Here is a 22,830-nt window from a genome sequence, read left to right as displayed (position 1 = left end):
AAGCAGAGAAAAAAAACCTTGACAAATTACAAGCAAGAAAGAGTTGTATAAAAGATTCCTACACTTCTCAATTCATGATGGAAGGAGAAGATTGTTCAGTAAATGATATTGGGACTATGTGGGAAAAAATTACCTCCTCACTTCACTACAAAAGGAATTATAAGTGGATGAGAAAGTTTGTTGAAGAAAATCAAATAATCAAAAGTAAAAGAGAATAGAAGTGAATATTTATTAAATTGGTGGGTAAAGAAAAAACAGTGGAGAAGAAATCACAAAGGAAAATATACATAGATTTGTTTACATAAAAATAAAAACTAACATATATTTAAAGATCATATTAAGACTCATTTTTGGCCAAGACCCACCTATTGATGGGAGTATAAATTGGTATAACTTCTAGAGGAGGAGTCCCCAGCCCTCAGGCCATGGATTGGTACTGGTCCGTGGCTTGTTAGGAACCAGGCTGCACAGCAGGAGGTGAGTGGTGGGCAAGCAAGCTTTAACTCCTGAGCTTTGCCTCCTGTCAAATCAGTGGTGGCATTAGATTCTCATAGGAGTGTGAACCCTATTGTGAGCTCTGCATGCAAGGGATCTAGGTTGCACGCTCCTTATGAGAATCTAATGCCTGATGACCTGAGGTGGAACAGTTTCATCCTGAAACCATCCCCTGCCCTTCACCCCAGCCCTGGTCCTGGAAAAATTGTCTTCCATGAAACTGGTCCCTGGTGCCAGAAAGATTGGGGACAGCTGTTCTAGAGGACAAATGGTAGTCATATAAAAAATTTTTTAAAGTATACACGTTTTGGATCCATTTATTTGACCAACAGAAATTTATGTTAAAGTAATTTAGGACCAATGTAAAGAATTGACTAAGAATTTTTCATCTAGTTATCACTTATGAAAAATTGAAAACAACCCAAATGTCCAAAAATATGGGATTAGTTAAATTATGTCCATAAAATGGAATATTGCCATTCTAAATTATATTATGGTATGATATTTATTGATATAGAACTATATTCATTATATTTAATTTAAAAAGCAGTTTGCAAAAGAATGTATCCAATATATGATCCAGTTTCTTAAAAATAAATACAAATAAAGTAGAAAAACAACAAAATGTAAAAATACATATCTTTGGTGGACTTATGTGTAGTCTTGTTCTTTGTTTATGTCTTTGTATTTTCTTTTTATTTTTTTTTTTACAATGAACCTGCATTACTTGTGTCTGTATATTTATTCGTTTATTTTTTGCAACAAAGCCTTACTCTGTCACCTTGGATGGAGTACAGTGGCACAGTCTTGGCTCACTGCAACCTCCTCTTCCAAGGTTCAGGCAATTCTCCCATTTCAGCCTCCTGAGTAGCTAGGACTACGGGTGCACACCACCACACCTGACTAATTGTTTTGTATTTTTATTGGAGACAGGGTTTCACCATGTTGGCTAGGCTGGTCTCAAGCTCCTGACCTCAAACAGTCTACCTGCCTCTGCCTCCCAAAATGCTGGGATTACAGGTGTGAGCCACTGCACCCAGACTATATATTTAAAGTGAGTTTCTTGTAGACAATATAAAGTTGGGTCTTGTTTTTTGAATCACTCTGGCAATCGCTGTCTTTCAGTTGCTGCATTTAGAACCTTTATGTTCAAAGTGATCATTGATATCATTGAATTAATGTCTACTTCATTTGTTACTATTTTCTGGATTTTTTTTTTTTTTTTTTTCCTGAGTCAGGGTCTCACTCTGTCATTTAGGCTGGAGTGCCGTGGCGCAATTGTGACTCACTGCAGCCTCGACCTCCTGGGCTCAAGTGATCATCCTGCCTCAGCCTCCCGAGGAGCTGGGAGTACAGGCATGTACCACCATGCTTGGCTAATTTTTTAATATATTTTTTTGTAGAGACAGGGTCTCACTATGTTGCCCAAGCTGTTCTTGAACTCCTAAACTCAAGTGATCCTCTTGTCTTGACCTCCCAAAGTGCTGGGATTGCAGGCATGAGCTACCATGCCCCGCCAGTTACTGTTTTCTAATTGTTGTCCTTGTTCTTTATATCTGTTTTTGTCTTCCACTCTTCTACTTTTTGTGGTTTTTAGGTTTTTGTTTGTTTTGTTTTGTTTTGTTTTGAGACAGGGTCTTGCTGTGTCACCCAGGTTGGAATGCAGTGGTGCAATCACAGTTCACTGCAGCCTCAACCTTGTGGGCTCAAGAAATCCTCCCACCTCAGCCTCCTTCGTAGCTGGGACCACAGGCATGCACGACCACACCCCGCTAATTTTTTCATGGAGAGGGTATCTCTGTATATTGCCTAGCTGATCTTGAACTCCTGGGTTCAAGCAGTCCTCTTGCCTCGGCTTCCCAAAGTGTTGGGATTACAGGCGTGAGCCACCACACTTGGCTTAATTGAACATTTTCTATGATTCCACTTTCTTTCTTTTCTTAGCTTCTCAGTTAATTGTTAATTTTTTTTTAATTTTAGTTTTTTAGTTTGGTTTTTAGTTCCCCCAGAGTTTGCAGTCTACAACTAATCCAAGCCCACTTTCAAATAACACCATGCCACTTTATAGGTAGTGGAAGTACCTTATAATAACACAGTAATCCTGTCTTCTCTCTCTAGTCTCTTACATCATTGCTGCCATTCTTTTTACTTATATATAAGCATACAAAAACATTTATAGTCATCCCTCAGTATCTGCAGGGATTGGTTCCAGGACCCCCTGCAGAACTCACAGATAGGAAAAGTCGGCAGTCCTTATTTGTGAGTTTTCTATCCTGCAAATACTGTATTTTCAATTTGCATTTTGTTGCAGATATGAAACCCACTGACACTGAGGGCTGACTATATTTACTGAAAAATTTTGTGTATAAGTGGATCCACACCAGTTCAAATCTGTGTTGTTCACGGGACAACATATGCATAACCATACATAATCTATACAGTGTTGCAATTATTACTTTACACAAACTGACATCTGTTGGATCAGTTAAGAATAGGAAAAAAAGGCTGGGCACGGTGGCTTATGCCTGTAATCCCAGCATTCTGGGAGACTGAGGCAGACGGATCACCTGAGGTCGGGAGTTCAAGACCAGCCTGACCAACACGGAGAAACCCCGTCTCTACTAAAAATACAAAATTAGCCGGGTGTGGTGGCACATGCCTGTAATCCCAGCTACTTGGGAGGCTGAGGCAGGAGAATCGCTTGAACCCAGGAGGCGGAGGTTGCAGTGAGCCGAACTGGCACCATTGCACTCCAGCCTGGGCAACAAGAGCGAAACTCCACCTCAAAAAAAAAAAAAAAGAAAAATGTTAATTTTACCTTCATTTATTCTTTCTTTGGTGCTCTTCCTTTCTTTACATAGATTTTACTTTCTAACCTGTTATTTTTTTCTTCTCTCTAGAGAACTTCTTTTAACATTTCTTGCAAAGCAGATCTACTGGCAACAAAACATCTCAATTTTTGTTTGTCTGAGAAAGTCTTTATTTCTCCTTGACTTTTGAAGAATAAGTTCACAGGGTACAGAATTCTAGGTTGGTGGGCTTTTTCTCTCATAACTTTAAAATATTTCACTCCACACTTGTTTGTATGGTTTTTGAGAAGTGGGAAGTAATTATTATATTTGTTTCTCTATAGGTAAGGTGTTTATTTCCTCTGGCTTCTTTCTAGATATGCCGAACTGGGCAATGAGGCTCAACCCTGTAATCCCAGTACTTTGGGAGGCTGAAGTGGGAGATCACTTGAGGCCAGGCGTTTATTCCAACGTGGCCAACAAAGTGAGACCCTATCTCTAAAAAAAAAAAAAACCACACAAAACAGGAAATTATATGCCTAGGTGTAGGTTTTTTGGCCTTTATGCTGCTTGGTGTTCTCTGAGCTCTCTAGATCTGTGGTTTGATATCTGACATTAATTTGGGGGAAATTCCAAGTCATTATTATTTCAATTATTTTTTCTGTTCCTTTTTTTTTTCCTCTTCTTCTGGTATTTCCATTATGCATATTGACGTCTTTTGTAGTTGTCCCACAGTCCTTGGCTACTCTATTTTTTTTCCAGTCTTTTTTCTCTTTGCTTTTCATCTTTGAAGGTTTCTATTGTGCTATTCTTGAGATCAGAGACTCTTTGCCCAGCTGTGTCTAGACTACTAGTAAGCCCATCAAAGGCATTCTTAATTTCTGTTATAGTGTTTTTTATAGTGTTTTTGATCTCTAGCATTTCTTATTGGTTCTTTCTTAGATTTCCATCACTCTGGTCTTACATGCTGTCTGCTTTATCTATTTAAAGCCCTTAGCATATTATCATTTTAAATTATTGGTCTGATTATTCCACCATCTCTTCTATATCTGAGTCTGGTTCTGATGCTTGCTCTGTCTCTTCAAACTGTGGGATTTTTTTTTTCTTTTAGTATGCCTGGTAATTTTTTCTTGATAGCCGGATGTGATTTCCTGGGTAAAAGGCAGTGCTGTAAATAGGCCTTGAGTAATGTGATGGTAAGGTGTGGGGGAGGGAAGCATTCTGTATTCCTGTGATTAGGTTTCAGTCTTAGAGTGAGCCTTTGCCTCTGTATTGTGAACTTCGTGTTTCTCAATATTTTCTTCTCCCTTCTTATGTGGGGCAGGATGGCTACAGTGGGCTGGAGTTGAGTATTTCTCTTCTCCCAGGTTAGACTCTGATAAACCCCAGCAGGTTAGGCTCTGGTTAAACAGTTTCTCTTGAGGGCAGACCTTGGTAAGAGCAGAGGAGGCCGGGTGCGGTGGCTCAGGCCTGTAATCCCAGCACTTTGGGAGGCCGAGGCGGGCAGATCACGAGGTCAGGAGTTCGAGAGCAGCCTGACCAACATGGTGAAACCCCGTCTCTATGAAAAATACAAAAATTAACCGGGCATGATGGTGTGTGCCTGTAATCCCAGCTACTTGGGAGGCTGAGGCAGGAGAATCACTTGAACCCGGGAGGCAGAGGTTACAGTGAGCCAAGATTGTGCCATTGCACTCCAGCCTGGGCAACAGAGTGAGACTATGTCTCAAAAAAACAAAACAAAACAAAACAAGAAGAGCAGAGTACCCTTGTGTTTTAAAATGGTTCCTCCTCCCCTCTCCCCCAACTGGAAGCCCAAGAGAATTTTCTACTGTGGTTACTGTGAGAACCTTGGAAGTAAAACTCACAAAAGCATGGGGTTGCCGTGTGACCTTATCCCCCTGGAGTTTTTTTTGTTTTTTTGTTTTATAATTTCAATTTTTATTTTAGATTCAAGGGGTACATGCACAGGTTTGTTGCATGGGTAGATTGTGTGATGCTAAGGTTTGGGGTATGGATCCTGTCACCCAGATAGTGAGCATAGTACCCAATAGGTAGTTTTTCAACCCACCACCTTGTCACTCCCCCAACTAGTAGTCTGCAGTGTCCATTATTCCCACCTTTATGTCCATATGTACTCAATGTTTAGTTCCCACTGATAAGTGAGTACATGCAGTATTTGGTTTTTGTTCCTGTGTTAGTTTGCTTAGGATTTTGGCCTTCAGCTATATCCATGATTTGTCTACACTTAGCCTTTACGAAATACCTCCAAAAAAAAATTTTTTTTTGCCATCCTATACAAAACTCAGGAATACCAAAAATAGGTTCAACATAAAGATATTCACTGCACCACCCTTTCTAAGAGTGACAAACTCAAAGGGACGTACATGTTTAATAATAGGGAATGGTTATGTAAACTTGTGGTAGAACCATATTACAGAATGATACACAACTTCTAAAATTTAGGTTTACAGAGTTCTAATGTGAAGTTTAAAAAATTAGATTTTTATAAGTGGTATCATGTGAACTATTTTTAAAAGACTAGAGAAAATACCTCAAAATATGTGCAGTGGTATCAACAAGTTGGTAAAGTTTTAAGGGATTCTTTTTTGTACTTCTCTGTATATTTATAATTTTCTGTGATGAATTTTCTCATGTAATCAGAAAAAAAGTATAGCATTAGAAGAAAAGATGATTTCCCTTACAGAATCACGGAAGATGAAACCAAGGTGTGTGTGAGACTAGAGAAAGGGAGACAAGTCCAGAGGCTTTAGCCTAGTGTGCTCACAGATGATGAGCCTTGCTTGAATTTAGGGAGACGTGACAGTAGAGATGGGAAGAAGAGTCCAGATTCTGGAGAGATTTAGCAGTTAGAGCCAACTTGTTTTGATGAGTCTTGAGATTGAGAGGCTTGATGGTGGTATAATTGACTAAGATGAGAAACTAAGAGGAGAAACAGCTTAAGGAGTGGAGATGAGTTCAGTTTGGCTATGTTGAGTTTATAATGTGGGTAAAATGAACAGTGGGCACTTGGGTGCTTAGATCGGGAGCTCAGGAAGAGGCCTGTCTAGTCTTGAAGATTTAGGAGTCATTATCAGCACATGCATTCAAGTCCAGGCCGTGGAAGATGTAATCCTTGGGTACCAGGTCTTATTTAAACTAACAGATTATTATATTTCTCTCAGAACATCTAATGGAAGCTAAGTTTAAAATCTGCTAGTTTTGTTTCTTGTTTAAGGTTAAATAAACAACTGCATAAAATAGTATGACTAAACTTTTTGTTGCTTTCCTTTGGGAACAGGGGAAGGGATTCATATAAACTGCCCTTAGCAACTTTGTAGTCAACTTGAGGTTAGGGTTGCTTTAATAATTTTTTTTTGTTTTCAATTTGGACATTCTACAACCCATTTAGACCTTTGACCTAAACACTTTAAATTGTATTTTAATGTATATCTGTAGTTTCCTTCTAAGAAGGTTGAGGATTTTTGTTTGGATTTTTTAAGACAAAAGTTAGATTTTATTCTAAAATCAATATAATTTTTATAATGTTTATGAGTATGTATCTGAACCAGTTTTTAATGTCGATTCTTTCTCTTTTACATTTGTGCTACCAAACATTCTTCCATCCGACCATCTAAGTTGGTTACTTTAGCTGATATGGTTTCTAATTAAGTCTTTTTGGTTGAGAGAGCTTCCTGTGGCATGTCTGCTTCAGCATTTAATTGCTCCATGGACTCCAAATTAAATTTTATAGTATTCCATTTTGGTCTGCTGATGAAGCAGAGATGTTTTCAGCATGGCCTGAGAAATGTGGTACTTGTGACAGCTTGGAGGACCAGCATCACAGTTTTGAAAAGTAAGAACTGTTTAACTTATAGATTGTCTTTTTATCATTTGACAGTAAAATTTAAAGTGTTATCACAGAGTTAAATGAGAGAATGCCAGGCCCGTAATAGGCTCTTATTAATTATTTATAGAATAATGCAGAAATCATTGGTCTTGATAGTATAGCGCATCAAATTATTTTGTTTCAGAAAGAGTGAAGTCTTGAAAGTTTTTAGGTTGAAGTTGAATGAAAAGTACCGGCAAACAAATTTTATAACTGTTAGATACAGCATAAGGTGCTCTTGCATTGGGGTGACAAGTTGGATTAAAAAACTTCTAAGGTCTCTTCCAATGATTTTGATTCTTGAGTCAGTAGAGAAAGTGGATATTTACAGAGATAATTGGGTGTGTGAATTCTTTACATTTTGAAATAATTCACATAACCATGAGACAGAGGACAAGATCTGATCACTGAGACTTTTAAGTCCAGTGCTGTGGTTTGAATGTATCACCCAAAGTTCTTGTGTTGGAAATGTAATCCCCAATGCAACAGTGTTGAGAGGTGGGACTTTTAAGAGGTGATTAGATCATGAGGGCTCTACCCTCATGAATGGATTAATATTATTATGGGAGTGGGTTCTTTATTGTGAGAGTGGGTTTGTTATAAAAATGAGTTTAGCCCCCTCTTTCTCTTGCTGTCATGCTCATTTTTGCTTTTCACAGGCTCTCTTGCCCTTCCACCTTTCACCTTGCGATAATGCAGCAAGAAACCCCTCACCAGATGCTGGCTCCTTGAGTTGGTCTTTTTAGGCTCTAGAACTGTGAGCCAAATAAGTTTCTTTTCTTAATAAATTACCCACTCTCTGATACTCTGTTACAGCAGCAAAAAAATGGACTAAGACAGAAAATTGGTACTGAGAAGTGAGATTGTTGCTATAACAAAAATACTTGAAAATGTGAAAGTGGTTTTGGAGCTTGGTGAAAGGTAGAGGCTGGAATAATTTGGTGAAGCAGGCTAGAAAATGCCTAGATTCCTATGAATAGAGCATTGAGAGTAGTTTTGGTGAGGGCTCAGGAGAATACAAGAGCTGTAGGGAGAGCCTAGCTCTTTTTAGAGGTTATTTCAGTTGTGATTAGGATGCCAGTAGAAATACGGACAGTAAAGGCTATTCTAAGGAGGTCTCAGATGGAAATGAGGAAGAAGGTATTGGGTGCTGGAATAAAGACCATCCTTATTATGAAGTTGCAAAGAATTTGGCTAAATTATGTCTATGTCCAAGCGCTTTATGGAAGGTAAAATTTAAGAGTAATGAACTAGGATATCTGGCGGAAGAAGTAACTAAGCAAAATATTCAAGGAGGTGCATCAGAACTTTCACTGCATGTAGTGAGATGTGAGTGGAGAGAAATTATTTAAAGACAGAATTTATAATTAAAAGGAAAGCAGAACACAAAAAGTTGGAAAATTCATAGCCTGGCCATTTGAAGAGTGAAAAGGTGTCTTTAGGAGAGCAAACTAAGGGTTTAGCTAAGCAACCACTTACTAAGGAGATTAGTACAGTTGCTAAAGAGAGTACAACTAGAAGGGAGCCAGGTGCTATTCACCAAGACAATGAGAGAATAACCCCACAAGCAGTTTGATATTCCAGGCTGCCTGTCCCATCATAGGCTCAGAGCTCTAGGAGGGCAGAATGACTTCAGGGGATGGGCCTGGGGTGGCCTTAACAGGCTTACTGCCCAGGGCCACCTCAGTATTCTGTTCCCTGAATTCCAGCTCAGTGATTTTTAGCCACCCCAGTGATGGCTGTGGTTCAAGCAGGGCAAGGTACTGCTTGTGCTGCAGCTCTGCAGGACTCAATCGGTAGGCCTTAGCGGCATCTATGTGATGTTAAGTCTGCAGGCCTGTAAGAATGCAAGAACTTTGGGGGCATGGATACCTCTGCCTAGATTTCAAGGGATGTCATGGATAGCCTGGGGGCCCAGGAAGAAACTTGTTCCAGAGGTGAAGCCACCACAGAGAGTCCCCACTAGGGCAGTGTCTAGTGGAGCCGTGGGAGCAAGGTTACAGCAGAGTCCTCACCAAGGTGATACTTACTGGACTGTGGGAGTGAGGCCACCTGAGATACCCCAAAACTGTGAGCTACCACTGTGCAGCTCCAGCCTGGGAAAGCTGCAGGCATGAAACTCCAACCCATGAGAGCTGCTGGGTGGACTGAGTCCAGCGAAGCCATAGGGACAGGGTTGCCTGAGGCCTGTCCCTATGGCTTTGCTCATGTGCCCCAGTGTGCCTGGGATGTGGAATGTGGAGCCAAAAGCGATCATTCTTCAGCTTTAGGACTTAATATTGTTTTCCTTGTTGGGTTTTAGACTTTCTGGGAACTAGTTACTCCTTTCTTCTTGCCTATTTCTCTCTTTTGGAATGGGAATGTCTATCCTGTGTCTGTCCTACCATTGTATTTTGGAAGTAGATGACTTGTTTAATTTCACAGGTTCACATCTGGAGAGGAATTTGCCTTATAGTGAATCATGCCTTGAGTCTCACCAATATCTGCTTTAGATGAGACTCTAGACTTTGGACTTTTGAATTAGTGCTAGAGCTGATTAAGACTTTGGGGTTATTGGGATGGAATGCATGTATTTTGCATGTGAGAAAGACATGAATTTTGGGGGCTGTGGTGGAATGCTGTGGTTTGAATGTGTCCCCCAAAGTTCATGTGTTGAAAAAGTAATCCCCAGTGCAACAGTGTTGAGAGGTGGGAACTGTATGAGGTGATTAGATCTTGAGTCCTCTCCCTTTATGAATGCATTAATTTCACCATCTTGAGAGCATGTTCTTTATTGGGAGAGTGGGTTTGTTATAAAAGCAAGTTTGGTCCCTTATTGCCTGCTCTCTTGTCCTTTGTCATTCTGCCATGGGATGACACAGCAAGAAGATTCTCACAAGATGCTGGCCCCTTGACATTGGACTTTCTGCCCTCCAGAGCTGTGAGAAATAAATTTCTTTTCTTTGTAAATTACCCAGTCTCTGGTATTCTGTTATAGTAGCACAAAATAGATTAACACAGCCAGCATTAATCTACTCACATGTTCTTAGAATGCCAATCAGAATTATGGTTGCCCATCACTTCATTTTGTGGTACCCTGATTCAGTAGTACTCAGAACAGACCTTAAGAGTTCTGATGGATAAGGGCATGAACAGAATCAGGCACTAGAGTGAGACTCTAGAAGGGTATGGTGCTGCAAGCAGTGATTTATTATCAGGTAATTACTATTGGCCTATGGTGATGTTAAGGCATAGCTTCTAAACAGACAAAACAACAAAGGCATGACATGTTGCATTGGTAGTCACAGGTCCACATCTAGAGAATTCCAATAAAATAAATTTGAAACAATACTACATTGAAGACTTTAGGTCAAAGTGAGACAGGTGAACTTTGTTGTGATGTTTATTAAAATGCTCAATTCTGTTCTTACCAAATTTAAATGAAGAATTCTGCTTTTGGAAATGTGATGGGCTAGATAGCATGAATAATCCATATTGGAAAATAGCTAAAAATAGGTACAATATGAAAAAAATCTTTTAAAATGCATCCCTGAAATGGCACTTATAGAAGCAATCCAAAGACATAAAACAATAATAGTAATAACTGAAAGGGGAAGTCCAGAAGCTAAGGGTTCATCATAGCTTTCCCACTGAGGTTTCTACTGAACCTATGATTTACTGCTTTTACCTCTCCATGGAGATGTAGAAAAAGTCTAGCATCTCCCATTTCTCCAAGGTGGAAGGTCTAATAAGACCCCCTTGTTGCATAAAGCTAAGACCCCAGATTTGTACTATCGCTGTAAGGATGAAGAAGAAATAAACTCACTGCATAGAAATGAATGAGGAAATCTGCCACTTCTATTCTTAGCATTAGTTGGTTAAGGCAGTATCACCCTTGAAAATTTATTACCAGGAGCTAGCCCTTACATGGGTTTCATTTAAGACTGTTCTTGATGTTGTGGTAAAATTATTAATTTCATTACATGTCAACACTGGAGTATTAGTGTTTTTAATATGCTGTGTGACAAAGTGAAAAGTATGCATAAAGAAATTATGCTGCATTGCAAAGGACGAAGTTTTTCAAGAAAAAGCACTTGTCCGATTATTTGAGCTTTAAACTAAAGTAGCCACTTTTTTCCTGGAACACCACTTTTTACTTGAAAAAACTAACTGTGGTTATTCACCCTTGGGTATTTGGCAAATATTTTATTGAAACTGAGCAAAGTGAGCCTGCCACTTAAAGGTAGGCAACTGAAATTATATGTCAATGACAAAATTTGAGCTTTCAGTTGAAAATTAGAGACCTTGAGATTGATAGTTTCCCAGTGCTTGAAGATTTTTCTGATGGAATAGGTGAAGATATAAACAAATACGATTTTTTGGAGGTATTATATACTGCAGTGTATCAATATCTGCATAATTCAGAGAATCAATATTTTTCAAATGACTATAATGTTCCAAAGTCATGCCTGGATAAAAGATTCATTCAGTATGCAGGGTAGAGCAGTGGATTTTAGTGTAACAGAGTTTAAGAAGTTCTTTGATAAAGTTTCAGGCTCTATATTACCATTAGCCTTTAAGAAACTACTGCTTGTTGAGTTTTGGTATAAAATCAAATACGAAGACTTGAAATTATCTGAAAAGAATAATTAAAATACTCTCATATTTTCCAGCTACATATCGTGTGATACTTGATGTTTTTCTTCATATACTTCAACCAAAACAATCTGTATTACACAGATTGAATATAGGACTAGAGCTGTCTGTCAAACCAGACATTAAAGAGACTTTAGAGAGAGATAAAGACATTGAAGAGATTTACAAAAATGTAAAATAGAGACACTCTTCTTATTATTTTCTATAGAAAGTATATTTATTCTTCATGAAACATGTTAATATATGAACTTGTTATTTTTAAATGAATGAAATGTTTTCTAGATTTTTAACTTTTAATAAAGTAAATATTGATAGATATAACCCACATAAACAGAAGCTCTTTGGAGTTCTCAAATAAAGTGTGTAAAGGGTCTTAAGACAAAAACGCTTGAGAACTGTTAGTCTAAACTCTCCAGGAAAAGCCAGTGATTATCAGACTGGATTAAAATTGATTTTGGATATATGCTGTTTACAAGAGACAGTTCTAAAATAAGAGGAGGTTAAATGTCAGAAAGAGGAAGAGGAGCCTGTAAAGAAGACTGTGGCTTTGGTTAGGGGATAATCTGTGTATGGAGTTGTCATGGATTTAGCTAGTTTAAGACACGGCTCTATTCTCTCCTGACTCTCCTAATTCTATAATGTTTCTGGCATCTGATTTGCCCACAGTGCTTTTGGAATAGCTTTCCAAGGTGTTACTGAAGTGGCTCACTGCCTTCACTCCCTTTTCCCCCCACATAAACCAAATGAAGGAATACGTATTTTGCTCCATTTCTCCACACACCCAGGGTCCCTTCTACCTGTTTATCCCCTTTCTGGCTTGGAGAAACCTCTGCGCAGCTATACAAATGGAAACAGACTGTACAGTTTTTGTTACCTCACGTATTTTTCTTGTGTTTAGGAGAGGTACTATAAAGGAATGTACAAAAAATCTTGAACAGAAGAAACTAATGATGTAAAGGTACTTCAAAGTGTTGTAAGTCCTAGAATTACACTGCATTCACTTAACAAGTATTTATCGAGCAGTGGCTATATGCTATAGCTCTAGGGCTAAGATAAAGTGGTGAGCAAGTAAAGAGTATTTGCATATTTGCTCATGTAAGCTAAGGAGAAAAAGTAAAGGGGAATATGAAATATGTGTATTGGGAGTGTGGTTGAAATTTTAGGTAAGGTGAGCAGAGAAGGCCTCTCTGGGATAGTGAGTTTTAGTAAAAGACTTGAAGGAAGTGGGCGAGCTAGCTATATAATATCTATGAGAAGAACATTCCTAGTAATGGAAATAGCAAGTGCAGAGGCTCTAAGGGAGATGCATACTTGGTGCATTGGAGAAAGTAAGGAGGCCAGTATATTGGGGCAGAAAAAAAGATGGAACAATAGCATAGTAGATAAGATCAAAGAGCAAAGTCAGGAAGGCCTGGTGATATAGGGCCTGTCCAGTAAGGGCTTTTTGGCTTTTACTTTGGGGCAATTGAAGGCTTTTGAGTAGAGGAATGAGATAATCTGGCTTTACCAGGATCATCATAGTTTCTGTGTTTGGAATAATTGCAAGGCAAAGGCAGGAGCAGCAAGATTAGTTTTAAGGGTATTAATCCAGTTGAAAGGAAATACAGTATCAAGTAAATATACAGTGTGCTCAAAATTGTTGAGAGTGTGTGTGTGTTCAGAGGGAGGGGTGGTAAATTGAAAAAAGAGGTTTATTATAAGGTTTATTACTTGGAATTTTGCCCAGGTTGTGAGCAGCTCCTCAACTCTTTCACTTATTTGTTCCTTGATTCGTGCACTTTAGTAAAATATTCCATGATCTCACATTTGAAAATTTCTACTCCTACTTTCCTTATCACATAGAAAATATAATAATTCAGTGATACAAGTGATTTTACATAAAAATGCTCCTGTCATAAAAGTGGACAGCAGTATATACACAGCAGTTAAATATTTTTTAAGTACCCGTGGAACATTTGTGAAAAATACAGGTGTACTATTAAAAAAACTTTTTAAATTGTGTGCCTGTATAGGGCACTAATATGAATGGAGCTTGCAGGCTGGAAGTTGCTCTGGTTAAGTCAGTGAGTGAGTGGTGAGTGTACAGTAATGTCCTAGGCCTTCACATTGACTCACCACTCACTCACTGACTTAACCAGAGCAACTTCCAGTTTGCAAGCTCCATTCATGTTCATGCCCTATACAGACATACCATTTAAAAAGTTTTTTAAATGATACACCTGTATTTTTACTGAACCTTTTCCAAGTTTAGATTATGTTTAGATGCACAAAACCTACCATTGTGTTAGAATTGCCTAAAGTATTCAATACAGTAACATGCTGTACAGGTTTGTAGCCTCAGAGCAATAGGCTATACCACATAGCTTAGATGTGTAGTAGGCTGTACCACCTAGAGTTGTGAAAGTACACTCTTTGATGTTCACACAATGATGCATTTGTCAGAATGTATCCCTGTCATTAAAGGATGCATGACTGTATAGCCTTGACTGCTTATATCAGCAAAGAAGAACTGCTCAAAATTCAGGAGTTAGAACAGAATATACCCAAGGAAAGTGGGAGGAAGGACATGATAAAGATGGCAGAAACTACTGAAATAGAAAGCATTCACTAGAAAGAATCACAAAATCACAAGTTGTTGATTTGGAAAGTCTAATGAAATAACTAATTTATAGCAAGAATCATTTGGGAACAAAAGAGAAAAGGCACAAATAAATAGTATTGGTAATGAAAAATGTACAAGACCATATATTTTGCAGAGATCAATGTAATAAAAAGATAAATTATTGTACATTAGTAAATTTGAAATCTTAGATGAGATGGATAAATTCCTGGGTGGGGAGAAAATATTTAAACTCACTTAAGGAGTCTTTAAGTCTTTCAGAGAATAAGAAAGGATGCCCCAGCTCATTTTATGAGGCTAATGTAACCAGGGAGCATAAAAGAAAGGAAAATGATAGGCCTATATCCTCTGTGAATATACAGAAATCCCATGCAAAACATTAGGCCTCCAAAGCCAGAAATATATTTTAATATAAAGAAGTACATCACGACCTGGTTGGCTATCTCCAAGGAATGTGGAGTTGCTTTAATTTTGGAAAAATCTATTAATTTACTTCGTTAAGAGATTAAAGTTTAACAAACAATCTAAAGAATATGGGAATATGGTAAACTCTTAGAAAGTGCAAACTAATACAGCCATTTTGGAATACAGTTTGGTATTTTCCGATAAAGGTGAACATGTATATATCCTATGACCTGGCTATTCCTATCCTAGAAATATGTCCCAGATAAATTATTGCACATGTGTACCAGGATATAGGTGTAAAAATATTTCTAACAGCTTTGTTAATAATTTCAAACCTGCAGCCGGGCACAGTGGCTCATGCCTGTAATCCCAACACTGAGAGGCTGAGGCAAGCAGATCACCTGAGGTTGGGAGTTTGAGACCGGCCTGGCCAACATGGTGAAACCCCATCTCTACTAAAAATACAAAAATTAACCAGGCGTGGTGGTGCACACCTGTAATCCCAGCTACTTGGGAGGCTGAGGCAGGAGAATTGCTTGAACCCAGGAGGTGGAGGTTGAAGTGAGCTGAGATTGTGCCATTGCACTCCAGCCTGGGTGACAGAGCGAGACTCCATCTCAAAAAAACAAACCCACAACAACTCATATGTCGATCAACAATAAAATGGATAGATAAATCGTAGAAATTCATGTAATTGAATATTAGGAGCGATGAAATTTAATGAACCACAGCTGTACATGTCAGCATAGATGAATATTAAGAACATGATGTTGAGGCTGGGCGTGGTGGCTCATGCCTATAATCCCAGCACTTTGGGAAGCCGAAGTGGGCAGATCACCTGAGGTCAGGAGTTTGAGACCAGCCTGGCCAACATGGTGAAACCCCATCTCTACTAAAAATACAAAAATTAGCCAGGCATGGTGGCAGGTGCCTGTAATCCCAGCTACTCTGGAGGCTGAGGCAGGGGAATCACTTGAGCCCAGGAGGCAGATGTTGCAGTGAGCTGAGATCGTGCCAGTGCACTCTAGCCTGGGCAGCAAGAGTGAAATTCTGTCTCAAGAAAAAAAAAAAAAAAAAAAAAAGAACATGATGTTGAATATAAGAAACAAATTTTAAAAATGGTAATTTTATTTCCTTATATAAAAGTAAAAAGACTCACAAAACTGTACAATATACATCTTTTTTCACCTTTTAGTTGTGGTAAATATATATACAAAAGTTATCATTTCAAACATCTTTAAGTGTACAATTCAGTGCCATTGAGTACATTCACAATGTTGTATAACCATCACCACTGTCCATTTCCAGAACTTTTTCATCATCCGAAGTAGAAACTATCTGTACCCATTAAAAACTCTCCATTCAACCCTTTCCCGAGCACCTGGTAACCACTATTCTGCTTTCTATTTGCCTATTCCTCATATAAGTAGAATCATACAATATTTGTCCTTTTGTGTTTGTTTTTTTCCACTTACCATAATGTCATCAAGGTTCATCTATATTGTTGCATGTGTCAAAATGTCCTTTTTAAGGCTGAATAGTATTCCATTGTGTGTGTATATATATATATATTATATATATACACATATATTATGTATATTATGCATAATATATATATACACACATTTAGTTTATCCATTCATCACAGGATATTTTCAAAAAGTGAAGGGAAAGAGTAATAAAAAATTTACAATACTGTTTCCTTCTGGAGGAAGGAATGGAAAGGATACAATTTGGGAGGGGACATGCAGCTTGTAAGGTACTGGTAATGTTCTGTTTCTTAAGCTGGGTGGTGAGTATAGGATATTCATTTTATTATTAATTCTTATGTTTTATGCTATATTATGTATAGTTCATGATTTTAAAATTCAAATATTAATGCCATTAGTTTAATTTTTAGTGTCTTGTAAGAGACCTGATAAAGTATTTGTATATGACAGAATCTTATAGAACAGTCTATGTAATAAAGCCCTGAAAAATTATAAAAATCTAAGTAAGTTTCTGCACCTTTGCCTCTAGTCCTCTTGCATGGGAGAAAGGATTACATTTCTATCATGTGGTTTATTTAATAAAATATTGTAATAAAGTCAGCCAAATATTTTAATAGGAGAGGCATTACATTAATTTTACTAATTGTGGGATTCATAATAGATGAAAAAGCATACAATGAACTATTATTCTGTAAGGAAACTAACTTGAATAATTTGGACAAGAAATGTCCTCTCCATTTTCTTAGAGTATGAATTAAAGCCAGGTGTGGTAGCTCATGCCTGTAATCCTAGCACTTTGGGAGGTTGAGGTAGGAGGATCGCTTGAACCCAGGAGTTCAAGACTAGCCTGAGCAACATAGTGAGATCCCATTTCTACAAAAAATAAAAAGGGAACTAGATGTGGGTGGTGTAGTCCCAGCTACTTAGGAAGCTGAGGTAGGAGGATTGCTTGAGCCCCGTAGGTTGAGGCTGCAGTGAGCTGTTTTTGCACCACTGCACTCTATCCTGGGTGACAGAGTGAGACCCTGTCTCAAAAAAACAACAACAGCAACAACATCAAAAGAATATAAACTAACAGTTATGCCATTGAACTACATTGCTTGCTACCATTATGTTTTATACCATGTTCTTAGTTTTAGGAAGGAAAAATTGGTGAAATGATCTAAATGCTTTTTTTAAGTATAATTTTTTATTTTTAATTTTTGTGGATACATAGTAGGTGTATATATTTCTGGGGTACATGAGATGTTTTGATATAGGAATGCAATGCATAATAATCACATCATGGAAAATGGGGTGTCTGTCCCCTCAAGCATTTATCCTTTGTGTTACAAACAATCCAATTCTTTCGGTTATTTTTAAATGTACAGTTAAATTATTATTGACTATAGTCACCCTGTTATGTTATCAAATACTAGGTCTTATTCATTCATTCTAACCAAAAGCTTTTTTTTTTTTACAATGTTTAAAAATATTTATAGAGAATTCCTGAGTCTCAGAATATGTTTATTCATTTTTATAATCAGTTCATTTCTTATTAGAAAAATTGTAAGATCTTTCCCCCTTTATGCTCATGTACAGAGAAAACATTTATTCACCTGTTGCTTGTGTTGTTACTACCTGAATAGCAATGAGAGTTCATAGAGGTGGAGAACTCATTTTAGGTTTGGCTTGAACATAGTGGGGGTCCATGCATGAATTTTAATTATGTAACTACACTACTTTAAACATTCTGCGTTGAATTGTGCAGTCATCTATTTTTTCTGCTTTCAAGATTGGTGACCCTGGATGGACTATTTATTAGTGTAATGAACCAGGTTTAATGGTCTATAAAAATTAGTAAACACTATTTATCGAGTGCTGACTATATGCTAAATACTCTAATTATTTTCATGTGTTATTGCAAGAACTTCTCTAGGACATATTTATAGGAGGAGAATTGTTGAGTTGTTAAGATTTGCATGTATTCAACTTTACGAGGTAATGTCAAATTGTTTTTCAAAGTGGCTGTATCAGTTGAAACCCTCCAGCAGTATAAGAGAGTTTGCATTGTTTCACATTCTTATCAACACTTGGTAATGTTCAACTTTACAAAATATTTGCCAATCTGAAAGTGTGGAACTGGGGCTTAGATACATGAAGAAATGTGCCAAAGATTAACCAATGAATAAGTGCTGGTGCCACAGTCGAATCCAGGTTTGTCTGATTCCAACTACAATAGACTGTATTTCAAAGAAATGGAAATATATAGCTAAGTCTTTTTATAACAATGAGGATAGTTATGAAAAATGAGTGACATTTTTAAATTTAAATAATTTTGTGTAAGAACTTAGGGGAAGTGTTTCTGAAAATGTGATTTTAGATTAACTGGATCAGAATTGCCTGGTAGTAGTGGTGTGTATGTGGGGGGGGGGCGGATATTACTTTTCAGTAATCAGATTCCTAGGTCCATCTTTAGGTCTACTAATTTAGGATCTCCAGGGGTGGAATTCAGGCATTAACATTTTTAATAATGTTTCTTAGTTTTGTTTTTGGTTTTTAATAAACATTGAAGTTTAAGAACCTTTGCTTTAGGGATTTTGAACTAATTTCGAAAATACTGCCAGATGCACATACAAACTGATGTTTAAACGTAGGCCCAGAGACAGATATTCAGACAGATATTCAACACTCACTTTTTTATTGACTCTTATCTCCAAACTTTCATTTTCTACTAGTTCCTCTTACTCTTTTTTCTCTCATTCTTGTTCTTTTGTCCAACCCACATGTGATCTGAAGTAGCATTAGGACCCTGGCAGCAATAATAGTAATTCTTTCTAAACTCTCTCTCTCCCTGGCTGATCCCTAGTCCCTTTAAGACGGACTATGGGATCCAAAAGACATGCTTGTTTGAGTGCAATTATTTCATTCCTCTTATAGAACCGATTATAGCAATGATGTCCATCTTGGGTGGGTACAGATTTAGACTTGGTGGTTGTAAGGAACGAAAATTCATGGAGTGGGGTTAGAGCTGTGAAAGATCCCCATATTTTCCCTCATTACTATTCTTCTTAAAATGTATTTACTGAGATAGCTAATTTTAAGGAGAGAACAATGTCTGAGCTAGGTGGAGAATTACTAGGAACACCATTCAAATTCCTTTTCCCAAAAGGGAGCCATTATATCAAGGACATAGTATATTAAGGACATAGACTCTAGTGAGGTCCTGTGTTAATTAATATTGGGAATGGATATCATAGACTAAAAACAGCTCTAGTCTACTCACCTGCCCAGACCTCAGAAAGGGCTCTTTGCATTGTTCCTAAGCAAATAGTTGCTTTAGTAGTGCAGCTAATTGTATTTAGAATTTGGTAGCTTTTATTACCTATTGTTTCAAAGACACTGATTTACCAGATGCTTAAAAAACACATTTTTTTTTTTTGCCATGAACCTGAGTTCAGCAGAAAAATTTTTCTACATACTTCTTATTCTAAAAAATGAAATTGGCAGAATATGATAAAAAATCTAGACTTTTGCAGAAGCATTCTTAAACTAAGTTTTCAAAATTATGCTCATTTCTAAGTTATCTTAATTTTTATAGCTTATTTGGTTATAAAATTAAATAATTATATTAAGGGATCAGTGTCATACTTTGTGAAACAGATTTGTTTAACAAAAACTGAAAATAATATGTGACAGTTTGTATGTCACGCTTTCAAAACAGAGGCTTTAAATCCTATATTATATGTAGGAATTGTTAGCTATTCTAAAGGTACAATGAGAGATTATTGTTCATATCAGTGTAATAAATTGATACTTTCTGATCGTACTTTTTCATTTTGCTTATTGTCAGAACCTTGAACCTTAATCTTATTCTTTGATTGACAGTAGCGACCAGGGAAAGAACACTTGTATTGTTTGGTATAGTCACATCTGTTCAACTTGATTCAGTTGAGGATATTTGCATATTCTTAAGTATTTCTTCTGAGAGGGCTTAAATCCCTCTCAAGTGCTTGATGCATTTTTGAAATTCATTCATAAGGTATCTACATGCACTAATAGTTCTGTATATTATTGCTGTGCATAATCTGACAGATAAGGCCACATTTTAAAACAAGGTGTTCTTTAGGGATGCTATATTACATTTTTACTTGTTCCGTTGGGTAAAAATATCAGGGTTTTTTTTAAAGGCTGTTTTAATATTTTGATTAAATTAGTATATCCTTATTTTAGGCAAATTTTTCAAACATAGGAGAAATAAAGATTTATTAAATAATAGTTCAAAGGTATTAATGGTAGTTTTTCTTGCCTTGGTTTGAAAATTGAATAATTTTATGGAAAATAATTATAGAACTTGAATGGATTTCCGTTTAGCCTCCTTATTTTATAGAGAAGGTTACTGAGACTCAAGTTCTCTGACTTGCTGAAGGTCACACAGCTTGAAAATTAAGATTTAAATTTTTGTCTTAACTCCCATATCAGTAAACTACAAGAAATAATGGTACATGATTTCTGATTTATGTTATTTACACATTATCCTACATCTGAAATTTTCCCTTTGCCGTAGAACCTGCAGAGATTATGTCTTATTCATCATATCTCCCCAGAGTTTACATGATGTCTTGTACAAAGTTAATGCACAACCATTATTTTGCTGTCCTGTTTTTATTGTTCTCCTAGGCTATTCTGTAAAGTATAGTTAAGAAACACAATAACTTTAGTAATGGAATATTAAGTACTTTTGATAGCAAATAGGTTTCATTTTGTGTTCTATTTCTGATGAATTGGCAATAGCAATGTTGAGAAGAATTCTGAGATCTGCTGGAGTCCGTTAGTGGTGTCTGGGCATAGGATCAGAAAGCCAACTGTTTCTTTTATATGTGCTTTTATGGGAGAGAGAACTATGGACTGACACAATAAAAAGAAGGCCTGGGGAAGAAATAAGACTCAAATTACAGGATACATAGAATTCAGATGTTGTAGACAAAAAAAAAAAAAAAAGAATGCCAACAAGGCTGGAAGTTCTATAAATAATCGTAGGCATTTAAAAAGGAGAAATATCATTAGGTTACATTAAATATTTTCAAAGCAAAGCAAATAACTGTTGAGTATTTGTTGATGCCTAGCCCTGTATTGGATCGTCTTCTCATAGTAACCCTGGAGACTTTCTGTCCTAGTTTTCATTCCTTGCTTCTCCTTTTCTGGTGTTTAGGGTTGTTCTAATCTTCTCTTGTTTCCACCTGGGTTACGTCTTTCCAATTGCATATCTGCCTTACTTACAAATATAACAACTGTGATACAACTTCATTGTAATTTTATTTAGTTATTGTGTGATAGGAATTTAATAGGAGAAGGAAGTTTTCAATTATTATTTGATTTATTATTAAAATCGTACTTTAAAATGTTTGGCTATAAAATAACTCAAAATTACATACTTTTTTTTTTCTTTAATCTTCCAGGAATCCCCTTCTGGTCGAAGGAAAGCTCTTGCTACTAGCAGCATCAATATGAAACAGTATGCAAGCCCTATGCCAACTCAGACTGATGTCAAGTTAAAATTCAAGCCATTATCTAAAAAAGTTGTATCTGCCACTCTTCAGTTTTCATTATCTTGCATTTTCCTGAGGGAAGGAAAAGCCACGTAAGTTTCTTTTTTTCTTTTCTTTTTTTTTTTTTTACTATTATTATACTTTTAAGTTTTAGGGTACATGTGCACAATGTGCATGTTTGTTACATATGTATCCATGTGCCACGTTGGTGTGCTGCACCCATTAACTCGTCATTTAGCATTAGGTATCTCTTCTAATGCTGTCCCCCCCCCCTCCCCCCACCCCACAACAGTCCCCGGAGTGTGATGTTCCCCTTCCTGTGTCCATGTGTTCTCATTGTTCAATTCCCACCTATGAGTGAGAACATGCAGTGTTTGGTTTTTTGTCCTTGCGATAGTTTACTGAGAATGATGGTTTCCGTTTCATCCACGTCCCTACAAAGGACATGAACTCATCATTTTTTTATGGCTGCATAATATTCCATGGTGTATATGTGCCACATTTTCTTAATTCAGTCTATCGTTGTTGGACATTTGGGTTGGTTCCAAGTCTTTGCTATTGTGAATAGTGCCGCAGTAAATATACGTGTGCATGTGTCTTTATAGCAGCATGATTTATAGTCCTTTGGGTATATACCCAGTAATGGGATGGCTGGCTCAAATGGTATTTCTAGTTCTAGATCCCTGAGGAATCGCCACACTGACTTCCACAATGGTTGAACTAGTTTACAGTCCCACCAACAGTGTAAAAGTGTTCTTATTTCTCCACATCCTCTCTAGCACCTGTTGTTTCCTGACTTTTTAATGATGGCCATTCTAACTGGTGTGAGATGGTATCTCATTGTGGTTTTGATTTGCATTTCTCTGATGGCCAGTGATGAGCATTTTTTCATGTGTTTTTCTTTTGTCAAATAAGCTGCCTTACATTGTATTTCAGTATATCATAGCTTTTGACTCAGTAGACTGGCAATAGTTGAACA

At 37.2% G+C, this 22,830-nt stretch overlaps 1 protein-coding gene across 20 annotated transcripts in view; it reads left to right on the top strand.

Moving 5' to 3' along the window:
- The window catches only part of EHBP1 (EH domain binding protein 1), a 399,042-nt gene that overhangs the window by 142,539 nt on the left and 233,673 nt on the right, over positions 1–22,830 (top strand). For all 20 annotated transcript variants that reach the window (XM_058429082.1, XM_058429086.1, XM_058429083.1 and 17 more), the window contains one exon: positions 21,762–21,943. In XM_058429082.1, the coding sequence (XP_058285065.1) occupies positions 21,762–21,943 (182 nt within the window). The remainder of the gene's footprint in view (positions 1–21,761; positions 21,944–22,830) is intronic.

Source organism: Hylobates moloch, unplaced genomic scaffold, assembly GCF_009828535.3.
Source record: "Hylobates moloch isolate HMO894 unplaced genomic scaffold, HMol_V3 SCAFFOLD_15, whole genome shotgun sequence".
Taxonomy (NCBI): Eukaryota; Metazoa; Chordata; class Mammalia; order Primates; family Hylobatidae; genus Hylobates; species Hylobates moloch.
This window is presented reverse-complemented; position numbering and strand designations above follow the sequence as displayed.